At 38.2% G+C, this 15,917-nt stretch overlaps 1 protein-coding gene across 1 annotated transcript in view; it reads right to left on the bottom strand.

The window, feature by feature from the left end:
* The window catches only part of LOC103023441 (MAM domain-containing glycosylphosphatidylinositol anchor protein 1), a 229,565-nt gene that overhangs the window by 73,925 nt on the left and 139,723 nt on the right, over positions 1 to 15,917 (bottom strand). Inside the window, exons 7-8 of the mRNA XM_022685148.2 lie at positions 7,587 to 7,856; positions 3,517 to 3,846 (exon numbers count right to left, since the gene is read on the bottom strand). Coding sequence (XP_022540869.1) covers positions 3,517 to 3,846; positions 7,587 to 7,856 — 600 coding nt within the window. The remainder of the gene's footprint in view (positions 1 to 3,516; positions 3,847 to 7,586; positions 7,857 to 15,917) is intronic.

The following is a 15,917-nucleotide window of genomic DNA, read 5'->3' on the forward strand; positions in this document are numbered from 1 at the left end:
AAATACATTTCAATTAAATTTCAATGAATAAAGGTATAAACAGAGTCTAAACACTTAAAAAGTTAACTAAGGTCAGACCCTCACATTCTGAAGTAGCAGTTATAGCAGTAAGAAAGCCTCCAGAAGTAGAGGATTTTTTTTTTTTAATGAGAAATGGTGGATGCCATCTATTTCTTTTTCACAGTGTTTTTGTCCAGAGGCACTCTGTTTTTCTAAGCCAAGCACACCACCATTATTAGTTTCAGGTACATAAACAGAGTTTAAGTACCGCCTGTCAGGGTCTATCCCAACCGAAAGAGAGAGAGAGAGAGAGAGAGAGAGAGAGACTGAATAAATACATGGCGAGAGAGAGAGAGAGAAAGTAGAAAGAGAGAGAGAGTCGTCCTGCAGTCAGCATTCGTGCCTTTATTGAGCTTCTAAATGTTCAACGGAATCTGTGGGGGACGAATACGAATGAATGGCCACGGAGCGTTCTTATTAGCCTCAGGGCTAAATGATAAACCCTCACTCTACTGATGTCTGCCAGGGTCGAGAACAGAAACACAGTGAGAAAAGGAAAGGGGACAAATGGAAGGAAAAACAACGGAGGAAACAGAACACAGAGGGAAGATTAATGGAAGATTGGGTGGAAGTGCAGGAGATTGATCACGGCGGTGGAGTGGAGCCAGAAAACCAGTGCAAAAACACCCCCGGAAGATCAAAACTTTTGAAAGGCAGAGAAATAAACGTCCTAAGAAAAAGAGAGGAGAGCAGAGAGTACAAAAGAGGCTAGAAAAGAGGGAAATCCCACAATCCAAAAGAAAAATGCTCAAGAAGAAAGACGACTCCCAGGACAAGCGTTCTGAAGGAACATCTAATGCCGGATGTAGACCACAAGACTTTATCTCTGAGACTCTGATGTCTCAAACAAGTTTTAATCATCGTAAGTGATCCTGAATTTCACAAGATCCAACTCAACATCCAGTCCTGAACACTTCCAAGAGGCTGTGATCATTTGAAACATCTCTGATATTACTGGGATACACTTGGCAGTGCTAATGCTTACTTTGGAGATAGTTGGCAATGGTGAGTTGGCTTAAGCATAGAGGGACACCAGCTCCCACTGGTCCTCTAGAGACAAAAATAAATAAATAAATGGACTATCTGATAAGGAAGAAGTAGAAAATATGTTCTGCATTCTTTTTTTTAGAATAGTGAAAAGTGTAGATCTGACAATCTAGAAAGATCTACTAAATCTACTGGACATAAATGACCACCAGCCTTTAAAAAAATCAATAAATAGGGCTCCTAACGCATGGCATAGGGGCCTGTACATTCTAAAGGGGACATTCTAGTGGCTTAAACTCTCATATATAGGAAATACATAACATTTATCATACATTTTAGGAAAAAACAATAAGAGAGCTCCTAAAAACAATGCGTTTCTTTGATTTTACCAAATTGAAAACATCTGGAATTTAAGAAAGAGGAAGCCATCAAACCAAACCAAGCTTCAGCAGGAGTAAAGCAGCATAAAGTTATCCAAAAGCAGTGTGCAGGACTGGTGGAGGAGAACACGATGCCAAGATGCATAACAAAAAAAAAAACTGTGATGTGTCGGAGGAGGCGTGTGCTGGTCTGAACCCTTCCTTTGTTGCGGCTAGCGTCCCCAGTGATGGGAGATTTTTTACAGTAGCAGCTGGATGGGTGGGACAATTGGCCAAACTAAATTTTTCCAAAAAAAGGCCAAAAATTAGAGGTAAGGTTATAAGATAAAAAAAAAGATAGATTTGAAGAATATTATTAGAATTTATTGCAAAACAGAGCAAATCCGTTTCATTTTTTATCTGTTTTTTTGCCACTTTAGAGGATACTTTACTTTAGCTAAAACATTTTCAAGCATAGATAGCTCTTCATAAAGACACATTATCACATTTTATTGACTTAGAAGTTATATCATTACTAATTATTACAAGAAGCAACAACCTCAAGGGTTTGCAATAAGAAGGGCAGCTCTCTCAGACTTCGGCTGCTGATGGTAAAGCAGCACGACCCAAAATGCTAATCAGTGATCATCAGGCTATAGTGTTAGCATTCCTTCCCTTCCTTAGAGCCATTCTGAGATCTATGCAATATATAATGCAATATAAGTGAATTGTGCATGAGATTTAAGGCCTACTAAGGTAAGTTTTACCTTTTTTCTCAGTGTAATCCCCATTCATTTGTCTACTAGCATAACAAGTGAAACATTTAACCTCCAAAAGGAGGTTAAAGCTGAGCAGAGACTAAAACTACAGCTCCTCTCTACGAGCTTGGCTTTCAAACTGCCATACCAAAATTCATCACAGCAGTAGAAACCTTTAGAGCTCTGTGTTGTTTTATTCATTGCTCTCCGGCCATCTCCCGGCTATCAGAAGTGGGAGATGTTTAATGATAAAAATGGGAGATGGCATCTATTCATTTTTCATACTTCTTTTGTGGAGGACATCTTTCGCCTAGAGCCAAGTACACTATCATTATTAGAGCGCTGGACATTCCTATGCAAGAGCGGCAGGATTGCAGCACGTTTTCTACGACCATCAAAGCACGACCCCGAACCAGCGGGCTAATGCGTCTGAATCTAACGGCTGTGATCACAACGCTTACGCTAGAATCTAACGGCTAATAATAATGGAAAATCCAGGGAAGAAAGCGAGAGGAAGTAAAGAACTGGAAAGAGATCAGGGATAGAGGTCAGTTCAGGTTATGTATTTTTTCTTATATAGCTGTTTACAGTTATAAAAAAATAAATAAATAAATAATAAAACATAAAAGTTATGACCTATAATTATTCCATTACTGAATACTTGCATGCATTCACTAAGTATACAAAAAAATGTGTGCTGTCTGGAATAAACCAAGAAATAAATAATGCATTATCCGATTATTTGTATTTGTACTCTTGTCTTGTATCATCAAATGTATCATCAGTTTATTCCATTGTGACGGCACCTACACATTAAGAAGAATAAGTACAGATTTGTCCTTAAAGGAGTACAAAGCTTGTCGCTAGAGTTAGCTAGCTAGCCGCCTAACCAAAAGCACAAACATGGCATGTGCTGTTTTTTTTTAACTGACCATTATAATTGGTAGCTAACTAGGTAAATGTCCAAACACAGTATTTGTTGTTTTACTGAGTATCATTATTGGTAGCTAACTGGGTGACCAAGACAGCAAGTCTTTGTGATGCATCAAGAGACACGGTATCCAGGGTAATGTCAGCATACCACCAAGAAGGACCAACCACATCCAACAGGATTAACTGTGGACGCTGTAAGAGGAAGCTGTCTGAAAGGGATGTTCGGGTGCTAACCCGGATTGTATCCAAAAAACATAAAACCACGGCTGATCAAATCACGCAGAATTCAATGTGCACCTCAACTCTCCTGTTTCCACCAGAACTGTCCGTCACCACAATCAATTATTGTGCTCTAAAATCAGGTGTACATTGAATAAATGAATTTTAAATCTTATAAACAGCAGTGTAATGACCCTCACCGCTGCTCTGCGTGATGTTCACGTCCACGCGGAGCTCAGGAACGGTGCTGCTCGGGAAGTTGGCCACGCAGCTGTAGGTGGCCTGGTCTCTAAACTTCATGTCCACGATCTCCAGGCTGCTGGTGCCGGGGGGCATGTCGGGGTCGCTGCGCAGCACGATCAGGCTGTCTGAGGGGTAGACAGGCGCCCCGTTCTTATACCAGGTGTAGTTGACCTTGTCCTGAGGCTGGGCGTCCACGTGGCACGACAGCTTGAGGTCACGACCCATCTGTATGCTCTCGCCATCTTTGTTGGAGTCTGGTGTGATCTGGAAAGTCAGGTTCTTCATGGCTGTGGAGGAGAGACAAAGCGAGAGAGAGACAGAGCGAGAGAGAGAGACAGAGCGAGAGAGACAGAGCGAGAGAGAGACAGAGCGCGAGAGAGACAGAACAAGAGAGGGACAGAGCGAGAGAGGGACAGAGCGAGAGAGAGAGACAGAGCGAGAGAGAGACAGAACAAAAGAGAGACAGAACAAAAGAGAGACAGAGCGAGAGAGAGACAGAGTTAGAGAGAGAGAGAGAGAGAGAGAGACAGATTGAGAGAGAGACAGAGCGAGAGAGAGACAGAGTGAAAGAGAGACAGAGCAAGAGAGACAGAGCGAGAGAGAGACAGAGGAAGAGAGAGAGACAGAGCGAGAGAGAGACAGAGTGAAAGAGAGACAGAGCAAGAGAGACAGAGCGAGAGAGAGACAGAGGAAGAGAGAGAGACAGAGCGAGAGAGAGAGACAGACAGAAGGAAATGAGCCGGATTACAGAGAGGGACAGAGGGATGATGAAACAGAAGAAAAGAGGGGGAGGAGAAGAGCCAGAGGAGAAGTAGTAACGAGCAGAGAGAAGAAGAGAGGGGTAATAGCAGATGAGAGGCAGAACATTACTGCTGCTGCTGCTGCTGTACATGTAGTTTTCAGCAGGAGTTCATCACTGCTCTACTGTATTAATATATTTAATTAAACACGTTGATTGCAATATATTAACATTTAATTTACTTTGTGCGGACGAGTTTCAGTCAAACATTCAACACTGTTTATAAAACACACTGAATAAACGAATATTTACACCGTAGAGGAGTAAAAGCCAAAATGGCCAGATAAGGTCAAATTTAATCGTAGCATCGTAGCTCTTTAACGTTTTACAGACAATCACAAGAAGTGCTCTCGCATTGGTGCAACAACACAACTTTACATGTAACGGTATAACAATATTCTGCATGATGCTCAGCTAGAAATAAGGGTAAATAAGGGTCACCCTCAACGCATTCTGAGTGAAAATAAAGATTGATTGATCGGTTGACCAGCTGGTTGACTGTTTGTTTGATTGATTGGTTGTTTGACTGGTTGGATTGTTGGTTGGTTAACTGTTTGGTTTGTTGGCTTTTTGGTTGGTTGGGTAATTGGTTAAAATATTGGTTGGTTGATTGATTAATTGGCTGTTTGCTAAATTGTTTGTTTAGTTGTTTGGTAACTTGTTTGTGTAGATGTTTGGTAAATTGTTTGGTTGGATAATTGGTTGGTTAGCTGGTTGGTTGATTATATGTTTGGTTGATTAATTGGTTGGTTGGTTCATTGGTTGGCTGTTAGGTTTATTGTTTGTTTGTTTGGTTGGTTAATTGTTTGTTGGTTTGTTTGTTTGGTGTTTGGTAAGTTAATTAAGTTGATATTCTTTATAGCTGAATCTAAAACTAGGTCTCAAAACAAAAAACTGTTTTTCTGATGTTATGGATTTACTGTAACTGTGACAAACCAAGACTTTATATACACAATATTATAATATGACCATATTATATTCCCTGTTTACAACTTACACTACAACTTTTAGAACTGACTGTTCTCACTTGCTGCCTAATTAGTAGAGTTTTTCACTTTATCTGTCAGTGTTGTCTGCCAATTTAATTTCCTAATGCTACAAAACTTATTAAACTTTAATGCATTTTAGAGTCATCCTTAGCTTTCTCTATTATTCTCCACACAGCAATCTTCCCTAATGATTCTACACTTTCCACCCAAACGTTTTACAACTTTTAAAACTGATATATGGCTGATTTTCAGGCCACCATGCTGGCTAGCTGTATATTATTAAATGCACTGGCTCTAAACCTTTGAATGCACCTGTACCTGAAATCTCCTCAAACCTCTAAAAGCTTAGCAGTGTATTTACTGTTCTGACAGCATGACTAATGGCCCCTCAGGTAGCCACTTCTGGATTTTGGAGCCATATGTTCTGAGCCCTGTGTTCAAGCAGACAGCTCGCTGTATTGTACACTATGTCAGAAGAGAGAGTGTGTGTAAGTGTGTGTAAGTGTTTATATGTGTGTGTTCTTGACATGTGCTGAGCTCATTACGAGTGCGGAGATGGATCCCGAGACCATGTAGCGTCCCACACACTCGGTAAGAGTGCACGGATGCTAATTACCTCTTTTCCAGTGCGATTAATTGGAGTAAATAAAGATGATTAAAAGGGCTGAGGGTAGCCGGGGGGCTGTAGCGACGGCTGGGCGTGAGGCTGGTTTTTAGAGCGTCTTTGCGAGAGCCTCAAGCGTTTGACATGATTACATGCAGCCAGCGGAGCTAATCAAAGTCCAACTGCTGCCTCGCCCTAATGTGCTGTCTACACACACACTCAAACACACACACACATAAACACACACTGTCTTCTTGTCATGGAGAGGCGTACAAGTACCATATTATATTTTTCGGACTATACGGCGCAGCAGATTATAGGGACGCTAGTACGGATGCTACATCAAAGTGAGCATAGATGACGACATGTTTCCCTTCTAATGGAGAAGCTGGGGGAAGCGCCTAAGTAAACAAAACTGTAATTCTTAAAATAAAAAACTCTAAAACTGTTTATTTAGGTGAGCAAAGCGCTTACATTGATTTACAGTAAGCTTAGATTCCCAATATTTTGTCAAAAGGTGAGTTTTCAGTCAGGTTTCTCTCCAGCACTAAGGCTAGGTGCAGCAGCATTAGCTTTAGCATTCGTTTTAGCATTCGTTTTAGCATTAGCATTAGCTGCCTATAGTCCAAAAAATGCAGTAGATGAGCTTCATATGGGTTGAACTTCCATTCGGTCTAGTTATACTTAAGCCATTTGGTTTCCAAATGTGGTGCTTAAACCCTTAGAACCCAACGGACGGATTTTCCCTCCAAAATCTCACCTTGTGTTCTCAGCTTAATTACTCAGGAATCCCTTCACACATTAACATAATCCATATATGGTTAGAAAGGGCGGAGCTTACTCTTTCTAAAAATAGTGATCACATCCCAGTGCGGTAAAGCTAAATCTACAAGAAACCCATTGAGAGAAAAACACCTAAAAAAGTGAAAAATCTCCTTCCCCAACCAATATTATTTACCTTTAGTGCTTCAAACATATTTATATGATGTTTCAAACCAAATAATATCAGTAAATAAAGACTCAAAAGTTTCCACAGAAAAAACAGTGTGAAACTACCTGCTTTACTCAAACTAAAGCTAGGTATGGTGTGCGCACTACTTTATATAGTTTTTATTATTTTACTCGCACATTTTTACTAAGTAGTTATTTTGTACTAAACTAAATTTGTATATATTTAGACTAAAAAAGTTTATATTTTTGTATATAGTTTTTGTGTGTGTCTTGATTAAAATACTGAAAGGTATAGGCTGCTCTGAGTGTCAGGTTTTTAGTATCTACATGTATCCTAGAGGTGTGATTATTGATTATCAAGAAAAATAAATAACTCCACCTGATGCTGTTTCTCCATGTATTTTATCAAAGTAATAATTAATAAACCATGTAATGAACTCAAATCATCAATATTCTTATTCTTTCATATACTAATAAACACTCTAGTCTAACTGTTTATATTTTTGCAAATATATCTTAGGTTTGAATATTTGTTAAATCTATACATTCAAAAATAAGTAAAACAAAACAATGAACAATTCTGGACTTTTTATTTTCAGCAGGATAATGCTCATCCAGGAATCTCTTAACTGTTATTTAATTGTAACTGTTTTATTCAATTTATTATCAATACTTCAGACTCACTTCTAACGATAAGGTTGACGTTCCTGCGGGCCGGGTTTCCCACGTTGTTGACCGCAGTGCAGTTATAGAACCCCGACTCAGCAGGACCGACCCTCCGCAGCAGGAGGGACCCTCCACGGATGATGGAGCCGCGGGGCAGGGGGTCGGGGTAGCGGGACCAGGTCACTGTGGGCGTGGGGAAGCCTCCGGTCACGTCACAGGTCAGCGTGACGTCCGTCCCCGGGTCCACCACATACGTCTCGTTTACAGACAGTTTCAGTGCAGGAGGGCCTGGAATAACATGAGACAGCAGCTTTTACTACATCAATCAAACGTTCTGTAATTACTGTTCAATGAGTTACTCAAAGTCGTTTCATACAAAGCTGTTAAAAAAAATTGAATAAAATAAAATTCAACATATAAATAAAAGAGGAAGCCTTAATAGCATCACAAATTCAAAATTATATATATAAATATATATATATATATATATATATATATATATATATATATATATATATATATATATATATATATATATATATATATATGGACAATTTACAGACAGTGAAATGCTATTACGAATGCCATGACTACAAAAAAAGATTTAGTATTTAATATAGAACATTTACAAATATAAAGCTTACCAAATATGTCAAAAACATTAAAATTATTTTATTAAATTCATTTTTTGTTTTCTTTCAAAGTTAAAATATACAAAGACTTTTTTGGACTTTTTATATTAGTATATAATATTTTATATCATATATATTTTCCTTTTTTTTGTATTTCTACATTTGTATTTCTTTGTATTATATACATATATAATACTGAGTTATTTAAAAAATAAATAAATAAAATTTACATTTAACTTAAAATAAATTAAACAATATAGAAAGAATACAAAATAGTGTATAATGCAGGGGTGAGTATTTATGTGTAAAGTACAACTGAGCAGGTAGTATTTATGCATATATGTATTTTATACATATAAAATAAAGTCACAACCCACTTTTATTTAATAGAATACAAACCAAAACAAAACAACAAATAAATATTAAAATTTTAGGTCCCGACCCACCAGTCTCCTCCTATAGTACACTATATTAATATGTACAGTATTCATTATTGCCATTTCTGAAATACTATTCAGAAAAAAATGCACTTTCTTTATACAGAAAGAGTCTAATAACGCTGTGCTCTCCGCTGTGAGGTTACTGAGGGTAATAATATTAAAAGTGTGTGCCGGTGGGACCGAGGTGGGAGGCGGTGAGAGAGTTCAGAGACTAAAGTAAAACACTGAGAATAAACTCCTCTCTAATTTACTGATGAAAGTGAGAGAATGAGCGAGAGAGAGAGAGAGAGAGAGAGAGAGAGAGTGAGAGAGAGAGGCACTGAATTGAATAGAGTGATCACTCTGCTATAGCGCACTCCAATTCAATACACTCTTCACTCCCAGGATTCAGTGCTTCATGATGCTGCGCTAATCCCATATCCTCATTTACAGCAGAAAGCTCTGCTCACTGTTCACACTTTCACACAAACAGCTGAAATAATAAACTCTGGTGAGCTCAGAGATCAGACCATGAGAAACGAGTCAACATGATTTAATTAGACTCTTTCTTTAGACACTTCAGATCAGTGAGAGAGAGAATCAGAGCTGGTTCTGGAAATAAGAATTTAATGGATAATTGTACTGTATAAACTACAGTACAGGCCAAAAATTCTCTTTTTCAGTGCGTTTTCTTTATTTTCATGACTATTTACATTGTAGATTCTCACTGAAGCATCAAAACTATGAATGAACACATGTGGAGTTTTATGTACTTAATAAAAAATGATCTGTCCTCCACAGTCACCGGACCTGAACCCAATCCAGATGGTTTGGGGTGAGCTGGAGCACAGAGTGAAGAAGACAAAGGAGCAACAAGTGCTAATAAACACCTCTGGGAACTCCTTCCTTACTTCAAGACGGTTGGAAAACCATTTCATTTCAGGTGGCCACCTCTTAAAGAAGCTCATTGAGAGAATGATGCCAAGAGTGTGTAAAGCAGTAATCAGAGCAAAGGGGGGCTTTTATTTTGAAGAAATTAGAATATAAAACATGTTTTTATTTTAGTTATTTTACGTTTTTTTTGTTAAGTACATAAAACTCCACATGTGTTCATTCATAGTTTTGATGCTTGAGAGTGAGAATCTACAATGTAAATATCAGTCATGAAAATAAAGAAAATGCCATGCTCTATGCTTCCAATATCATACAGTATGAACTCTACAGAATCTACAGAATCTATAGAATTAGCCTCGGTTCTGATTTTAATTCCGAGTAACATTAAAGCACATAAAGCTGTTATTTCTGCAGTGCTGTGGTGTACGAACAGTCCCCAGATCAGCATAACCCTGAGTCATGCCCTAGTAGGAAATAAAGAAGCCTGGCACAAGTGTAATGTGGCTCTGCTGCTGAATATGATCTTACGCAAAATGTAGAGTATAAAAGGAAACGAATCCGGATGAGGGTCTTTTATCTGAAGACCCTTTCAGCTCTTCTGATGGAGTTTAATCTCAGCTCCTCAGCAGATAGACAGGACCGCAGGAGCAGAGCGGAGAGAAAGGCTCGGTCGCTGATGGTAACATCAGAAGAGGAATATGTTAGAGGCTTCTGACCGAGGACGTGAGGTCATTCTACAAGATACGGTGGGCGGTGATGGTGTAGCATCAGCTAACCTGGAGAAGATCTGAGTCCAGAGTTCAGACTGACAGAAAACTGAGAATATATTTAATCTACTGTAGATATACTGTACAGGGGTTGGACGATGAACTGAAGTGTGGGATTTTAGGTTTCATGTCTAAATTGGAGCAGCCTGGTGTTCAGTCTTCATTAATTGCACATTGCACCAGTAAGAGCAGAGTGTGAAGGTTCAATTAGCAGGGTAAGAGCACAGTTCTGCTCTAAATATTACAATGCACACAACATTATGGGAGACATACCAGAGTTCAAAAGAGGACAAATTGTTGGTGCACGTCTTGCTGGAGCATCTGTGACCAAGACAGCAAGTCTTTGTGATGCATCAAGAGCCACGGTATCCAGGGTAACGTCAGCATACCACCAAGAAGGATCAACCACATCCAACAGGATTAACTGTGGACGCTGTAAGAGGAAGCTGTCTGAAAGGGATGTTCGGGTGCTAACCCGGATTGTATCCAAAAAACATAAAACCACGGCTGCTCAAATCACGCAGAATTCAATGTGCACCTCAACTCTCCTGTTTCCACCAGAACTGTCCGTCACCACAATCAATTATTGTGCTCTAAAACCAGGTGTTTTAGTTTCATTCTCCAACACCTGTAAGAGAAAAAGATTTAAGATATAATTGCAATTGTCATCTTTTTTGCGCATATCGAGGTGCGCAAGGTGTACTTTTCCCGTCGATACGATAGCAAAGACACACGATATGCCCTAAATTCTGTTGCTTGATCCACAACTGACCAGAGCGCTACAGATCACAAAAATAGGGCCCACTGTGTGCATCCAGAGAAAATCTAAAAAAATAAAAATAAAATGTGCACAGCACACAAAATCTTGATTAAAAAAATATATGATATATTGATATTGACCAATCACAATGCAGAAATGCAGCTCACCAAGATACAGCACAAAAAAAAAGCATTAAAACAAACGAGTAGCGGCCATCTGCAGAAACGTCCTCTAACGATGTTCGTCTCTGAGTCCTCCAGAGACTTCAACGAGTGAGCTTAAAAAAAAAGACGCCAGGCATTCTCCAGTAATTTCGCAGGTCAAAGTTCAGACCAATTAAAACCAACCCACATATATTCCCCACATTCTGAGCGGTGAATTCCTGAAGAGCATCACAACCAATTTCATCCGTTCTCTCTCTGTTTTGGCAGATGTTTTAAGAGTCCAGTTCACAGTGTTGGAATATGTAATAAGCAGTAATTGCGGTTGCCAAATAAGCCCATTTCTGGCTTGGAAAGTGATAAAATAAACAGATCTATTATGATTCAGATATGAAAGGCTGAAAGTGGGGTTAGAATCCATTACCACTAATTTAAACAGCTTTTAAAAGCTTGGAATCCATATAAAAAGCAGTTGGCTGTGGTCACCAAATTAAACCGGCAATATCACATTCATATCCAAGGGTGTGAATAATTTTGGCAATCATTCCACCATTCCTGGATGATTGATTGCTAATTATTGTGCTTTGTGCTTTTTCTGCTGTGAGTGCTTGTAAAATACCCCTTGCAAGAATGAGGGGTTGAGCTAATTTGAGTGGCATAACCACTACTATAATAAATACTTGCATTTGTTTATTAAAGATTTATTAAAGTAGTATAACAAGATAATTTAATTCATTTGTTTATATATATATATATGGCTGGCAAGCTGAGAAATATAGAACTGAAATATAGAAATATAGAGAGAAACATGTAGGATGTAGAGGCACTACAGGACACCATTAGGAACCTCTACGACACCATGCAGAGACATCTGGCATGTTGTGTTACACACAGCTTTGCACATATTGGCATTTTCTCAGTCAGATTTATAAGGTCGTCACCTGGAACAGCTTTCAGTTAACAGCTGTGCTGTCGCAAATACCATCGAACATGGTATGATGGAACTGGCTCTCATCAGGACGACCTCAGGAAAGGAAGACTGATGAACAGGATAAGATCATCAGAGTAACCAGCTTCAGAAAACGTCTTTAGATAACAGCTCCCCAGATAAGAAACAACTAAATAGTATAAATATACTAAATATTCTGGTTTGTTTGACACACTTTTGTCTGGTGCTGGATGTCTGTATGTGTAATTCAGGTTTTAAAGGAGAACTCTGGTGTAAAATTGACTTTTGTTGTAGTAAAACATGATAAAAAGTACTGTTTACATCCTATAACTCTAGCTTTCAGCCCAGAGGCTGAGGTGTGCGGAGAGCGGAGGTGAGCTATTCATGAAAGGTAAGTATTTTTATCATGTTTTACTACAACAAAAGTCCATTTTACACCAGAGTTCTCTTTTAAGGTGTAGTCCCTGAAGTCCTGATTAAAATGGAAAAGGTCTCGTGTACTGGGTTACAGCAGTACAGAGGATATAGATTAAATAAACTGATGGGCATTAACCCTTCTCCAATTCAGAGATGAGAGAATGGAGAGAATAGAGAGAGAGAGAGAGAGAGAGAGAGAGAGAGAGAGAGAGAGAGAGAGAGATGAATTGAATTGAATGAGTGCACTTCAATTCAATATAGTTTTTAGTGCTGGGATTTAGCGCTTCATGTACTCGGGATAATCCCATATCCACAATCCAGAATACAGCGGACCTCATACCCAACCAGAGAGAGAGAGAGAGAGAGAGAGAGAGAAAGAGAGAGAGAGAGAGAGGCAGCAGAGGGACAAGGGAGAGAGAAAAAGGAAGAGAGAGAAAAAGAAAAAGAGACAGTGAGAGAAGAGAGAGCAAGAGAGAATAGATACAGAGAGAGAGAGAAGATAGAGAGAGCAGGGGAAAAGAGAGAGAGGGACAAGGGAGAGAGAAAAAAGAAAGAGAGAGAGAAAGAGAAAGGGACAGAGAGAGAGAGAGAGAGAGAGAGAGAGAGAGAAGCAGCAGAAGAAAGAAAGAAAGAGAAAAATAAAGAAAGAAAGAAAGAAAGAAAGAAAGAAAGAAAGAAAGAAAGAAAGAAAGAAATGATTGGGGTTATCTAGTTGCACTATTATATATTTATTATCAGATAATTATCTAATTATTATCACATAACTGTGCCTTTTGTTGCATTATAACTTAAAAAAAAAAAATATATATATATATATATATATATATATATATATATATATATATATATTAGTTAGAGTTGCAGTTAACGTTTTTTTAACGGCTATTTAAGTAGTCAACAATCAAATATAGCATGTAAAATAAATAAGAGTAACATTTTTTTATTATTATATAATCATTTTCTGAGTCAAATTGACCCCAAACGTAAAATATGGTAGTAAATTTGAAGGTAACAGGAGGGTTAATCCATTCATTAGAAGGGGTGTCCACAAATATCTGGACATATTATACAGTGTTCTATAGATCAGATCAGTCTGCATGAATTCTTGAGTTAAAAATGATCAGTCAAGGAAGCGCATTGTTCCTCAAACAGCGTCGAGCGAAGGACGCTCGTAGCCTTTCTGCTGCCACGAGATTCTGTTATTTGTACAGCAAATAAAAGAGAGATCACTGTGAGAAATGGATGGTGAGGAGAGGGAGTGAAGGAGCGAGGGAGCAAGAGAGAGAAAGGAAGGAATTTATCGTTTCAATTTTCCAAGAAAGTGGAAAGGAGGATGGTAGCAGATCACTGCCTGGTCGTCCCTTGGTAAGAGGATTGATGTGTTTTACAGGCTTTACTACAAGCAAGAGGGAATGAAAGAGAGAGAGAGAGAGAGAGAGAGAGAGAGAGAGAGAGAGAGATAGAAAGACTTAGAGATAGAGAAAATGCTTCTCATAGCCCATCTAAAAGAAAAGAAGATAATAAATTGAAAGAATCTGTGCAGAACGAGAATTAGACCATTTTTTTTATTTAAACTAAAGCTTCCAAAATTGTTTATTTATTTTCTATTATTTTTTATATATACAGACGTCGAAGCTGAACAGAGTTTGGAGCTAGAGCTAGTAGTGCTAACTGATACAGCAACCAGGCTCAGAATGTTGGCAGTGGGTTAGCCATAATGCTAACAGCTGGCCTTGGTAGGGTTAGAGCTGTGATGCTAACAGACACAGCTAGTCATTGGTTAGTGTAAACCTATAGCCTACACATACTGTATGTTATAAACCCTATGCAAAGGGATCACATATTTTACAGATGTACTGTTTTAAAATCTAGTCAGACTAGACTAGTTCACCGTATTTCCTTTAATTTTCTTAAAACTTGACAGTGCGCCTTCTAATCTGGTTCGATTTATATGTGAATTCTACCAGTCAGGAATTAAGGAGCAATAAAACCAAGTATAGAATTATAGGGGTGAGTTTTCAGTGAAGTTTCTCCAGCACTAAGGCTGGAGCAGTATTAGCATTAGCCACTAACCGTGGACACTGACGTTGGACATCAAAGCTTACTGTAAAAAATCGAAATCGTTGTACTTAAATAAACCCAAATAAACAGTTTTCAGCAGAGAAATCTCTGCAGATTAACAACATAGCGACACCCCTGTTCCTTACTAATGTCGCTTAAAATGTGCCTTATAATCCAGAGCACCCTATAGTCCGTACAATAAGGTAAATAAAGCTCCACCTGTATAATACTGTACATTATTTATCATGTATCACCTGGGAAATGATGAGCAGTGCAGCGTCTGCTCTATTTTTATCATTTTAGGAAAACATGGAAATATACAACCTGTTATGTGATTCTCTGCAGCACCTGTTAGAATAAACTTTCCACCCCACTCCAGTCAACCCGCCCACTCCCGCACCCTTCAAACTTTACATAAATATACAGGTCTGTGCTGGTTTATAGTCAGATTACTCAGATTTTCAGGTGCCTGATTTGATACTGGAGAGGTTCTCAACTGCTTACAGTTTAGAGATATCTTAAAATAAAATCCATAAAAATCTGTTCAAATAACTACAGCATCAGTCAAAAGATTGGATGCATCCTAAATGCAGTAGTTTTCCATTATTTTTAAATGTTCTTTATTGTAGATTAATATTAAACTCATACAAACTATAAAGAAAAACATGTAGAATATGAAATATCAAACCAGAATATGTTTCATATTTTAGATTTTTCAAAGTTGCACCTCTTGTAAAGATGATCAGTTTTGCACATCTCTGCTCGATTCTCTCAATCAGCTTTATTATAAGGCAGAGTCACCTGGAATTCAGGCTTTCAGTTAACAGCTGTGCAGAACTCATCAAGAGTTAATTGATTACTTGAATTTCTTGTCTCTTAATGTAAAGTTTGAGATCTAATCCAGATTATGAGAAACAATAAATACTCTTAATTATTTAATTTAAAAATACTTTAAGAAGAAATGAAGGTCAATCAAATACAAAACATTTCCAGAATGTTTAAAGTATCCTCAACTGAAAGTCACAAAGACCATCAAAAACATTATGATGAAACTGGCTCTCATTAGGACCAGCACAAAATCTAATCAAATTTGGACCTTTAGCAGTGGATTTGGATTGAAAAATACAGTTGGATACGGCAAAAAAAATGACGAGGTTGTACTTAAAAATGATGAGTTTCTTTTAATTTACCTCCGGAATATAATCAAGAGCTGAACTGCTTGAATTTTTGCACCAGGAGTAAAGCAGCATAAAGTTATCCAAAAGCAGTGTGTAAGACTGGTGGAGGAG

Source organism: Astyanax mexicanus, chromosome 7, assembly GCF_023375975.1.
Source record: "Astyanax mexicanus isolate ESR-SI-001 chromosome 7, AstMex3_surface, whole genome shotgun sequence".
Classification (NCBI taxonomy): Eukaryota; Metazoa; Chordata; class Actinopteri; order Characiformes; family Acestrorhamphidae; genus Astyanax; species Astyanax mexicanus.